This window comes from Pollachius pollachius (genome assembly GCF_949987615.1).
Source record: "Pollachius pollachius genome assembly, chromosome: 4".
In the NCBI taxonomy this organism is placed as follows: Eukaryota; Metazoa; Chordata; class Actinopteri; order Gadiformes; family Gadidae; genus Pollachius; species Pollachius pollachius.
Genome location: NC_136937.1, coordinates 28,717,180 through 28,730,291, shown reverse-complemented (window position 1 = coordinate 28,730,291; position 13,112 = coordinate 28,717,180). Strand labels below are relative to the sequence as shown.

At 48.0% G+C, this 13,112-nt stretch overlaps 1 protein-coding gene across 1 annotated transcript; it reads right to left on the bottom strand.

Moving 5' to 3' along the window:
- Positions 1-5,287: 5,287 nt before the first annotated feature.
- Positions 5,288-12,776, bottom strand: ackr3b (atypical chemokine receptor 3b). The gene is made up of 2 exons (XM_079734645.1): positions 12,636-12,776; positions 5,288-7,629 (listed from the first exon to the last, which is right to left on the bottom strand). Exon 2 carries the CDS (start codon positions 7,581-7,583, stop codon positions 6,429-6,431), a length of 1,155 nt encoding a protein of 384 aa, XP_079590771.1. The 5' UTR covers positions 7,584-7,629; positions 12,636-12,776; the 3' UTR covers positions 5,288-6,428.
- Positions 12,777-13,112: the final 336 nt, after the last annotated feature.

Sequence of the window (13,112 nt, the reverse complement as noted above, 5' to 3'; positions counted from 1 at the left end):
CCTCACCTCTGCAAAGCCCTGTGGAGATCAAATGGTTTTAAGGGGCAGCTCAATAGATCTAATTAAAACAACTAATTAAACACCAGATTTTAAGGTTGTTTTGACAGACGCTCTGAGTTGAAACGCACCGCGCTCTGTCTCGCCGCGATGTGAAGCCACATTCCTGTCGTCTCCGACAGCGCATCAGATAAGGCGTCCTGAAGTGTTTCACTGGAGCATGCCTCTCCCGGGGAGACGGGCTTAAAGGACCACACCGGTCTGCTGATCAAACCATCTTAACGTCTCCTCTGGCTTCACTATAACATCCGCTACCAGTGTAATTTTGTGGACTCAATAAAGTTCTTCACAAAATGTCTCATTGCAAAGACCAAAGTGCTATATGGCTGTGGTTCACAATCATGGCACGCACGTTTACTGAATTGCAGTGAGGCAGAACCAGCACAACCAAGTGATTTTTACTACCGTTTGATAACACAGATCACCAAGAGCCTTCACCTTTAAGGACCTGTATTGTCCTTAAGGACCAGCATTCTCCTTTGAGGACCACTTTTGACCTTTAAGGACCATGTTTTTATTAATAACCAGTGTTGACCTTTAAGGACCGGTATTTTCCTTAAAGGGCCGGTGTTGTCCTTTTAGAACAGATATGGTCTTTAAAAAACTATGTTGATCTACTTGGACCTTTTGATCTACTTGGAATAAACGTCCTTTACTGTGAAGCAACATGTCACTTCACAGTAAAGCCATCACAGTATTCCATACTCCCAACATCTAGGTTTCAAATCTTTTATTTTGTGGTCGTGGTGCATTCATGAAGCATTGTTCTGATCCACGCACACAATTGTCTGGTTGCCTAGATGCTGAGATAGTGTGCCACAACGCCAGGCTATTGTTCTCCGGTCCTTGGCTCACAGTAAGCCACCACGCGATAAGTCTTACCGTAACCAGACCAGAACAACAGAGAGCAGAGAGACCAGATCTTGTATCCGCGTCCCTCTACTTTTGGATCAAAACGATTATAACCCCCACACACATACACATACACATAGACATACATTCACACACACACACACACACACACACACACACACACACACACACACACACACACACACACACACACACAGAAGAGAATAGTGTGTGAGCAGGTGCGTCTAACTCCCAGCATCAGGTAGAAGTTGTGTGTGCATGTGTTTGAGGCTGCTATTATGAATCAAGGAAGTCACGCCCAGGTTAAGTAACCTAACATATGCTTCATAATAGATGTTGGCCATTGTGTTGTGGTGTGTTGTGTGTCGATGTCTGGAGGTGTTTGTAGGTTTGACCCATGTATTGTCGTAAAATGCCGTAAAATTTTCATCAAAATGTAAAATGCCATTGGAAAAAATGGGATATAATGAAAGTAGCTGTAACACGCCTATAAATGTGTATGTAGGTCTATTAATTAAGCATTTACTTTTCTTCAAAGTCAATGTCCTGGCCTCTGACTCCGCCCCTTTGTCGACTGACTCCACCCCATTACTGCATGACTCCACCCCTGTGACAATGGCCCCGCCCCCTTGGCCCACTTGACAGCTAACTGCTGCCTCAGTGGCAAACAAGGCTCTGGCCCCACTTAATGCCCTCACTCTGGCTAGGGGCCCACTTCATCTTCTTTCTCACAAGCACACACACACACACACACACACACACACACAATCACAGGGCAGGGCTAGAGGGCCCCACTTAAAGGTAGGGTTGGCAATTTGAAGAAACCAGTCAGAGGAATAGCTTTTGAAAGTAGTCGAAAGAAAAAAGTCCCACGCCTCCGTTGAGGCCTCCTTCCAAAGCCATTTATTGACCGCTGTCGGGATGTTAAGAGAATTTCAACAATTATGACTAAAAAGGCTTTTAAGATGAACTGCCCACTCTACCTTTAATGGCCTTACGCCGCTTTCAACAGCAGCACACACATCCAGACAAACTCACACACACACAGACACACACGCAAACATTACAATACATTTATTCAGCTGACGCTTTTGTCCAAGGGACTTGCTTAAAAAGTGCACACATGCACGCACGCACACACACACACACACACACACACACACACGTCCACAAGTCCTCTGCCCTACTAATCTAGATTCCAGGACCCATTTATTTTCCCCCTGCGAACCTGTGTTTGCAATCTCTGCTGGCCTAGATGTTAATTAAATATTTTGTCGGTGAAAGCTGTCATTGTTGTTCCCCGGTGGTGCACCGTGTTCTCACTTCTGTACCCGGGAACCAGACGGGAGCCTGCGGCCTGATCCGATGGCTCTCATTATGAAGCCCGATAAAGCCTTTTTTTATCCGGGGGGGTCTCCGATATTTTTCAATTAGAGCATCGGGAAGACTGCTTAGAGGGCTTTGCTGCATTCCTTTTGTAGCCCAGCAAACATCAATCAGCTTAGTGGGGCTTGGTAATTATTGGACCAGAGGTTAAGTCCCGCCCACCAGTATGAGAGATCATTTATTCTCTTCATCGCTGCTCCTCTCTTATACAACCCCCAGCAGACAGAGGAGCTGGCTTCACCCCAGCACACACGGGCACGCACACGTGCACGCTCGCACGCACAGGCATGCACACACACACACACACACACACACGCACACACACACACACACACACACACACGCCATTGAGAAGCAGACACCCAAAACTGGGGAAATCCAACATGGAGGTCAGTAATTGGCAAGTGCGGTGAATTCATGTTATTCATGATATTATGACTTTTTTGTTGATTTGTTTGTTTTGATAGGTACACAATGTAGGGTAAAGAGGCATGTGTGTGCGTGTGTGGTCGTGGTCACCACCATCAGAAACCCACGCGTGCCAAGTTACCTTCAGGGATTAAATTGTCTTATTTTCCTGCTCTCAGACGAGCTGTTGATATCTCCCCTTCTGTCGTTGTTTGGAACTTCTTCATGGAAAAAAGTTTGTACATGTACACACACACCCACACACACACACACACACATCCACAAACAACATCTATACACATATATACATTTACATGCGACTCAGGCGTTTACATTAAGCCAGCCAAAACACACCCAACCAGCCACCCACCCACACACACACACACACACACACAGACACACACACACACACACACAAACACACACACACACACACACACAGAACCACGCTGAACAAGAAAAAGATGCGATGGGGAAGAACTGTTTGTTCTTCTGCGTGGCTCCGTTCACACGCCTTTAGCTTGCAGAGACACACAACAGCCGCTCTTACGACCCCAATCATCCACATACACACACACAAACACACACACACACACACACACACACACACACATACACACACAGAGAGGAATACCCATAGCGCCCCCCCAACATGCAAACACACAAGATGGAGGGTTAACCCTTGCCCCCCCCTCCATTGATGAGGCGATGGGAATGGGAGATGAGAGAGTAGCACAAGGATTGGTCACAGGCCTGTCCCCTCTCTCGCTCGCTCGCTCTCTCGCTCTCTCTCTCTTGTCTCTCTTACTGTCTCTACTTGTCCCTCAGCCACTCTCTCCCCCCCCCCATCTCACTCTCTCTCTTATTGTCTCTCATTGTCTCTCTGCCTCTCTCTCTCTCTTTCTCTCTCTGTATCGAATTGTCTCCAGGCCTCTCTTTATCTCCCTCTCTCTCTGTCTCTCATTGTCTCTCTCTCTCTCTCTCTCTCTCTCTCTCTCTCTCTCTCTCTCTCTCTCTCTCTCATTGTCTCTCTGCCTCTCTCTGCCTCTCTCTCTCTCTCTTTCTCTCTCTCTCTGAATCTCTCTTCCTCACTGTCTCTGAACCTAAATGTGAAAAGTCACACAATGTTATCTCCTCAGCTCCCTAACGTTGGATTTCTGTGAAACTGGGGGTTGTGACAGAATGTTTGTGAATTTCTGTAGTTTGTTGGAATTGGTTGTAACAAAACTTCAAGGATTATCAGTTACACAAAAAAGACCAGATGAAGGATAAATTATGTTTGCCTACACCAAAACCATGACATTTCTATGTTTATTTCTCAGTGGTATTATTGTTTTACATACATGCTCAACATATGCTAACTTAAAAACATTCAAGCTTAAATATTTTAAGTATGTAAAGACCTGCAGGTCATGGAAGTGCGGTTTTGAGTACCGATAGAGTGAACTGTTCATAAAAAGTATATATCTTTTTAATAAATAATATCCAGGAACTTTGTATAGATTTATCGTAATGCTGCCAATGAACTGCTCTTGCTAGCAGCTTCCATGCAGGTTTTCGGAACAGATATTGAAATTGCAATCAATCCTTGATATGCAATCATCTCCCTCTGATTACATGGTTAGATAATTGTCACATTGTGGATCTTTTCCTCCATAGAATCATTTTGGCAAGAAAAGAGGCAATTTATATTCATAGCAATCAGGTTCGTCTAGTTTTGCCAAGGCTCTAAAGGTCGTTCAACATACATAATGAGGGAATATACATGCAGATTATTCACCTCTGGCAAAACTCTGCAAAACCATCTCCAGGGCTCCTTATTTGAAACCCTGAAACTGTTTGGGATTACACTTTCACTTTGAACAATTGGCCAAAGAAGTTAGAGGTCTGTCCGTCTACCTGTCTGTCTACCAGTCAGTATTTAAACCTGTCTATAAGCGTACTAGTTTAAATGCCACATTTGTCAGTTTAAGGGTTACGTTTTTTAAAAATGATAAATCACAAAGTCGTTTTGAAGACACCTAGATTATAGAGGCCTACTATAAAACATTTGTCTTTTATGCTCCATTTCTTTACCACTCTTTCCATTGAAACCTGTCTGTTGGAACATGTGACACGTGAAAGCGTGCTCAGCCACAGTAGGTTTGACTTAACCTTTGAGCCTCTTCAGGGTAAAATCAGCACACGGCGTAGAGGGGTATGCTGTAGTACCACAGCATACATGTGTTTCCATATAACCTCCCCAACCCAGACATTAATTCAATGACCGGCCTCTTATCCCACTGTAATGTCTCTCCGGCTAAACCTGGAACAGATGTGCCTCTTATACTCGCATGGCCCTGAATCCAGGCTGGTTTGGTTTGGGAGTAACCTGCTGGGTTGCAGTCCCCACTAAATCAAAAAACAATCCCCCCTGGTCCCCGCACACCAAATACAGGCATCGTCCACGCACGCATTGATCCGCAAGACCCACTCCTGGGTGCTAAGGTGATTCAATATTTTCATTCAGTATTCTTATACCAAACACAGTTTATGTTTTTTGATCTTATTTATTATTTTACACAAGACATTGTTTACAACAACTACAATAAGATAGCAAAACAGGAAACCTGAAATATTGTTTTTTTTGAAATACAACCGTCAATCGGCAACGTTTTGAAATTCAGGATTATACTGTGACATGTTTTTTTATCTTACAGCATGATAAAACACCTTCTTCATTGCTTAAAAGCTTTTCAATATCACAGCAGAACATGTCACGTGTCGTAATGAGACAACCGCATCACAACACTTAACAAGCAAATATCGATACACATATTCACAGAATACAATATATTAACAAAGTTCAAAGGCGTGCGAGCTATACGCCTTCAACATCCTCACAAGACACAAAGAGTTCAGCCCTCCGCTAGCATATGTCCACGGTCGCATGGCTGCTTCAGCGCAGCCGGAACAACAAACAGCCTGTAACTCCACCTCGACAGACGCATTCGGGAAAAATGTTAGCCCTGAAATTGTCCTCCCTTTTTTGAGAAACAAGTATGAATTTCCTAAATTCCATGCAGACAGCATGCACACACAAGTGATGCAACACCCCGCTCCCCCCTAATGGACCTTCTGAAAGATGGTTCCCCCCCCCCCGACCTGGAAACACAACAGCGGGTGTCTAGGTTCCGCTGGGCTGGGCTGGGCTGGGCTGGGCTGGGATCCCTGCGGACCTCCCGGAAAAGTTCTCCAAACGTAGGGAATCGTAAATGTGCAGCGTTTGCGAGCTCCTTTTCATCAAGCAGTTGTCCGTGTGTGTATGTGTCTGTGCGTGCTTGTGTGTATCTGTGTGTGTTTAAGGAGGAAGGGGGTGTTCAGTTGTGTTGCTGATCTCCGGGCGTAGCTAGTGCTTGCCTCTCTAGAGTGCTTGGTCATGCCATAGGTGCAGCGCGGTCAATGCTGCACCCGTCCAAAGGGACCCTTCTGTGCAACATTTTAGATTTTGGCGACGCGTGAGGAGAGATCGTGCTGTCAAATATAATATATAGATACTGTATTTATATTAATACATATAAATATGTTTATGCAGATATATCGGTACCCTCCTCCCTTTGTATTGGTCCCATTTCTGAACACTTACTCTCATTCCAAAATCACAAATCCATTGGTAGAACCGACACAAACACCCCAACCACAACAAGGCGTTTCTCAACAAAGGTTCAGAGGTTCAACGGGACGCTGCTCTCCGCCGCCCCTGGCGAGTACTCGCTCTCGGAGGCGTCGATGAGCTTGGCCAGCCCCGTGCGGGTGGAGTACTTGAAGATGAAGGCCTTCATGAGGTCGTAGCGGTAGTTGCGGTTGATGAAGTTGTACAGCACGGGGTTGACGCAGCAGTGCAGCAGTGACAGGCACTGCGTCAGGTGCAGCGCCACGTACAGGAAGTTCTCCAGGCCGCAGCTGAACGGCAGCACGTTGAGCAGCGTCAGCGTGTCCACCAGCAGCACGCCGTGGTAGGGCAGCCAGCACACCAGGAACACCACGATGTAGCTCAGGATGATCTTGCGGCTCACGCGGTGCTCGTGCTCCGAGCCCGGCGGGATGGCCCGGGCCAGCAGCACGTAGAACAGGGCGATGACGGGGAAGGGGATGGCGAAGCCCAGCACCATGAAGCTCATCTGGATGCCCACCATCCAGTCGCGGGGGCTGTCCAGCGGGTACACGGGCCGGCAGAAGGTCACGTCCGAGTGGCTGGACTTGACGGCCTTCAGGAAGTAGGTGTCGGGCACGGAGGCGGCCAGCGCCAGGAGCCACACCAGCACGCAGACGGCCCGGCGGAGGACCTTCTTCCTGCGGCTGTTGGGGCAGCCTTGGCCCTGCGTCGCCACGGAGACGTAGCGGTCCACGCTCATGCAGGCGAGGAAGAAGATGCTGCTGAAGAGGTTGACGCTGAACACCAGGTGGGTGATCTTGCACACGGCCTGGCCGAAGGGCCAGTGGCCGTGCTGCAGCAGCGAGCTGATCCACACGGGCAAGGTGGCCACCACGCACAGGTCGGCCACGGCCAGGTTCAGGATGTACAGGTGGGTCTCGTAGCGGTTGCGCTCGCTGCGCACGTTCACCCACACCACCAGGGCGTTGGCGGCCAGGCCCACCAGGAAGACGAAGACGTAGAGGACGGACAGGGAGTAGAGGAAGGAGCTCTGACTGAAGCCCGTCTGGCACATGAAGGCCTCCACGTGCGTCACGTTGTCCAGGGGGTCCGCCCCCGCAGGCGACCCCCCCGACGAGGGTCCCGCGCCCGCCGCCGACGACGAGAAGTTGAGCTCCTCCCACATCTCCATTATCTCCGTCAGGTCGTTGGCGCTCAGGCTCATGGTTGGTCTGCTGCCTCCGGGGGGGGATGGGAGGGACGGGTTCAACCTACAAAGACAAGGTCACAGGGTTACTCACCTGTAGGCACTGTTACTACGTTATCAATTGATTCGTATGTCCTGGTTACCGATTGATCGATCGATCGATCCCACGCTGGTGGATTGAAAGGGCATACTTGGTGTTTTGTGTGTAACATTTAGTCTCCAGGCGTTTGGAAGCGACTCGAATTCTGATTGTTTGCGTTCGGAGTTCTGCGCCTCACTTGTCACTTAAAATCTCTTTGGATTAACGCTTACCCTGTGTTTGTCCTACTAAATTTAAAAAATCTAAAATTCTTCTTAAGCAATAAGGAAAAAATAGAACAATAATTTTTGAATAATTCAACAGCTTGTGCTTTACCTTTCATAGAGAGTACTATACCTGTATTATACTAAGATACTAGTACCTGTTAACTTAATACTTAATAGACACAACAAAAAATTGACAATTCTTTGTGTGTGAAAATGACACTTGATTTGAAATAATAAGAAATCTATGAGCTGAAAAAAAGACAAATGTCTTGTAAAAGTAAAAACAATACAGCAGTAGACTAAAGTCGAGTAAAAGCACTGATCGAGATACAGATAGCTGTGGAAACACACGCGACTCGCGAGTCCAGACAGGTGAACGTAATCCAGTCCCATCAACCTTACATGGTGTTTAAAGGCACCCACAGGCTAGCTTCACGCGAACGCCTGTCATGCAGAACGCTGGTGCCTAGCGCCGTGGCTACCAACGCAGACACAACCGCAGCCCGTATCACATGCGAGGAAATGTGCCGTCACCTATTGTGATCCATGGAGTGTGTAACTGAAGCTACTCTTCGCGGTTTTCACATTTATTTCTACCATGTGAGTGAATGTGTCGGACCAGTCGACAGATTTAATCAGCAGTAGCAGCAGTAGACCGCTCGACATCCCGTGATAAACGGCCTCTCTGTGGAGACCTGCTTCCTCAGGGAAACATAGACACTCGGGCTCCTTTTCTCTGCAGGAGTCTGTTTGAAGCGACTATCAACTTTATTGGGTGGAAAAGTGACCCCTTTAAAGTCCCAGAGCAGTCCAAGTACATGGGGTCAGAGGTCACCTAGGGCCACAGACTCCAGATCTGCTACTGTGTGCTGAAGAGAGGTGGCAGGAGACAGATGGCCTGGTTTGTATAAGAGAAAGAATATGCAGGCAGGCAGATAAACAGTGTGTGTGTGTGTGTGTGTGTGTGTGTGTGTGTGTGTGTGTGTGTGTGTGTGTGTGTGTCTGTGTCTGTGTGTGTGTGTTATCCTATTTACGAGAGTTGAAAAGTCCACCAAGTCAATATTCAACAGCCTCTTGTCATTGGGAACGTTTTAATGGTCTAAACACACTTTTCCTATTATGGTGTGTTAAACTAATGCAAGTTAAAATTTGGATTCCGTGAAGGGGTCAGGGGCAAAAATGGCATCGGCCAAAATAAACAAATGAATATAACTATGTATTTCAAGTATATAAATACTAAAAAATTTGCATTAGTTTTGTAACTGCAATTCAGGGCCAAGGTAAAGATGGAGCACGTGGCTAAATATTTACCAAATGGGATCGCTATCCTGCTGGAAGCTTGTTGTTTGCTGTTTATTTATCTTGAAAGGTCTGGCTCTCTTGAATACACCAGGCATGCTATTTATTGCATACAGGTTTTGCTTAAAGTTAACGTTCCTAGCTCGCTCCAAAAGTACTTGGCCCATAAAACTGACGGAGCCCCATTTCTGTTTACATGCACTCAGAAGCAGCCAGATGTTTATTCTAGCTAACGTTGTTACCTAGATAGCCTTAAAAGCATGTGGGGGTAACATGAGTAGGTGGACAGCTGTAGTGAACTGGCTCCTAAATCATCTGCTCATAATAAACAAAAGATGGAGAGACTGACAGTGAGGGAGGTGTAGGGGTTGGGTGAGACGAGGGAGAGGGGAGTTCACCCCTACTAGCCTCACCCTTTATTGTCCAGGGTGGAGGCACAATGTAGCCGGCTGAATGAAGAAGTAAAGGACGTGAGATGTAAAAGAACGAACCGGACCAAACTAGTTTGCCGCATTGTCAAGTCGCCATTTTCGGTCTCGCCTGGAAAGCCTTGAAAAGCTTTAACACAATTAACATCCTTTGGAGTTAGATCCAAAACAATAGACTGTTTTATTATTGTTTCACGCTTAAAAAAATAAACCCCAAGAAATAGCCAAAAAGCTTAGCATAGTAGAAGCAAAAAATGGAATACCAACGACAATAAAACCACCGTTGTAGTCCTAGTGACAGCAGGGCTCTAATTGGACCAATTAGGGGTCCACCGGTGGCTTGTAAATGCTGGGTGTTTACATGGCCGACGCACGGCAGACCCCGGAGCCAGCCAGCGTCACCTGATCCCTGGCCCCTGGGAGCCCCGGGGTCAGGCAGCAGCCTCGGGGCCACGTTTCACACTGAGACAGGGAGAGGGGGGGTCCACTGCCCACACGCCGTATATACAGTAAAGAAAACAATGTGCTGAGGGCTGCTCTTCAGCCCACCTGTCTGCCTGCCTGCCTATCTGGCTTATCGTCTGTCTGTTTGTCTGTCTGTCTGTCTGTCTGTCTGTCTGTCTGTCTCTCTGCCTGCCTATCTGCCTTATTGTCTGTCTGTCTGTCTGTCTGTCTGTCTGTCTGTCTGTCTGTCTCTCTGCCTGCCTATCTGCCTTACCAACTGCTTCTGCCTGCCTGCCTATCTGCCTTATCGTCTGTCTGTCTGTCTGTCTGTCTGTCTGTCTGTCTCTCTGCCTGCCTATCTGCCTTACCAACTGCTTCTGCCTGCCTGCCTATCTGCCTTATCGTCTGTCTGTCTGTCTGTCTGTCTGTCTGTCTGTCTGTCTGTCTGCCTTCCTATCTGCCTTACCAACTGCTTCTGGCTGCCTGCCTATCTGCCTTATCGTCTGTCTGTCTGTCTGTCTGTCTGTCTGTCTCTCTGCCTGCCTATCTGCCTTACCAACTGCTTCTGCCTGCCTGCCTATCTGCCTTATCGTCTGTCTGTCTGTCTGTCTGTCTGTCTGTCTGTCTGCCTTCCTATCTGCCTTACCAACTGCTTCTGGCTGCCTGCCTATCTGCCTTATCGTCTGTCTGTCTGTCTGTCTGTCTGTCTGTCTGTCTGTCTGTCTGTCTCTCTGCCTGCCTATCTGCCTTACCAACTGCTTCTGCCTGCCTGCCTATCTGCCTTATCGTCTGTCTGTCTGTCTGTCTGTCTCCCTGCCTGCCTATCTGCCTTACCAACTGCTTCTGCCTGCCTGCCTATCTGCCTTATTGTCTGTCTGTCTGTCTGTCTGTCTCCCTGCCTGCCTATCTGCCTTACCAACTGCTTCTGCCTGCCTGCCTATCTGCCTTATCGTCTGTCTGTCTGTCTGTCTGTCTGTCTGTCTGTCTCCCTGCCTGCCTATCTGCCTTACCAACTGCTTCTGCCTGCCTGTCTATCTGCCTTATCGTCTGTCTGTCTGTCTGTCTGTCTGTCTCCCTGCCTGCCTGCCTGTCTCCCTTACAAACAGTCTGTGTGACTGTGATCGTGTGTGTGCCTGTCTGTCACTGTCTGTCCGTCCCTGGAAAAGTAATGCTTTAAATGCCTTGCCCAAGGGCTTTGCCAAGTGCGCGCTGCGGATATGTATTCACACCGTGGCCACAAGCCCTCTCCGATGACAGGTGCTATGGGACACTAGGTTTGACCTTTCACCCCGTTATATATCCAGTGTGTGGTTGAGGTCGACCCCAAATGACGTTGCGTCAGGGTGGACTTCATCACACAATGAAATGTATTTATAAACAACAGGAGCACGGCGGTGCCCTGAGTTTCTCCCTCTCTTTGTCTCTCGCTGCTTCTTTCTCTGTCTCTATCTCTGTCTCTGGCTCTCTCTCTCTCTCTCTCTCTCTCTCTCTCTCTCTCTCTCTCTCTCCCTCTCTTTCTCTCTCTCTCTCTCTCACTCTCTCTCTCTCTCTCTCTATGTGTCTCGCTCTGTCTGTCTCTTCTGTGTCACTCTTGTTGTGTGTGTGTGTGTGTGTGTGTGTGTGTGTGTGTGTGTGTGTGTTTGTCTCTCTCTCGCTCTGCCTATTCATTAGACCCAGTAAACTTCAGTATCACTCCCCCCCCACCCCTCTCCACCTCTCACTCTGTAATCACTTGGTGCCACTGAGCCTTGGGTTCCCGATACTCTCGCCCTCTCTGTCTCTGTCTCTCTCTCCGCCCTCTCTGTCTCTGTCTCTCTCTCCGCCCTCTCTGTCTCTGTCTTTCTCCCTCTCTCTGTCTCTCTCTCGCTCTGTCTCTCTCCCTCTCTCTTCCCTTTATCTCACTTTCCCTCTCTCAGTCTCCGGAGCATTGTGGAGGAATTTGCTCTTTCTGTGGGTTTTCATTACGACATCATTCACACCAGCTGATGTTTTGCAACAGACGCAATTCAACGCGCCCTCCTCGTTTTTATGGGCATTCAGCAGAAAAAAAAGTCAACTTTTCCTATAAACTCCTGAATAACAAAAAGAGGGGGCGGACACGACTCACCCTGGCTGTTAAACAGTACTACTAATACGAGCACGACGACGCGTTCTGACAACGTTTTTTTCAAGGGATTAACAAGTATAAACGTCGCCTTTGGGTACTCCCATAACCCCAACTCTAACACTATCTAGGCTTCATTTAAGCTGCGAGAAAAAGTTTGCCGCTGCTTCCATACAGTGTTATCTGCGGGCCCCCATTCAATGTAAACTTGCCCGGTGGATAGACCCCCACTTTTGTCCGACCGCCCGCTGTGACCCCCTTAAAGTGACGGTCACCGTCTCTTTAACCGTCTCTTTTTCTGCTGACCTCAGAAGCCTTTTAAACTGTAGTTAAATTCTGCAGGCCCGGTTAATTATTTTCTGCAGACAACTGCGATTTTAGCAACGCGAGGCATTCCTGCGGGTGGAGCAAAGGCAGACTTTTGGCATTCAGATAAAAGTAAAAAAAAAAAAAACGCATGCATAAACAAGTCGAATAGAATACACTTACTTGCGAAAGGGAATATCCTTTAAACGGTCGATAAAGCGTCCTGTAGAGATCGAGCCGAGGGAAATAGTTGAGTATCCCAACAGGAGAGCTTATAAAGAGGGGGTTGCTCTGCTCGGAGCGGGCTGAGAGACTGTGTGTGTGTATGTGTGTGTGAGGGCGCTGCGGCGGGTGCACTTGCTTTTTATTCTGCGGTGCGCGGAGCAACGCCCACCCTTCAGCCCGCGGGACGTATTGTGGTGTCAGCTTCTGAACAATGGCCATGAAGGATGTGCGAAACATCGGATTTCCAATCTCGTCATAAAGGGCTGGCGGAGCCGCGTGAATGCAGACAATGCGTTCTCAATGCGGTCTGACGACCGACGGCGACGATGGATGTGCGTAAAATGAACTAGACGCACAATGTGGAGTGTGTGTGTGCGTGTGTGTGTGTGTGTGTGTGTGTGTGTGTGTGTGTATGTGTGTGTGTGTGTGCGTGTG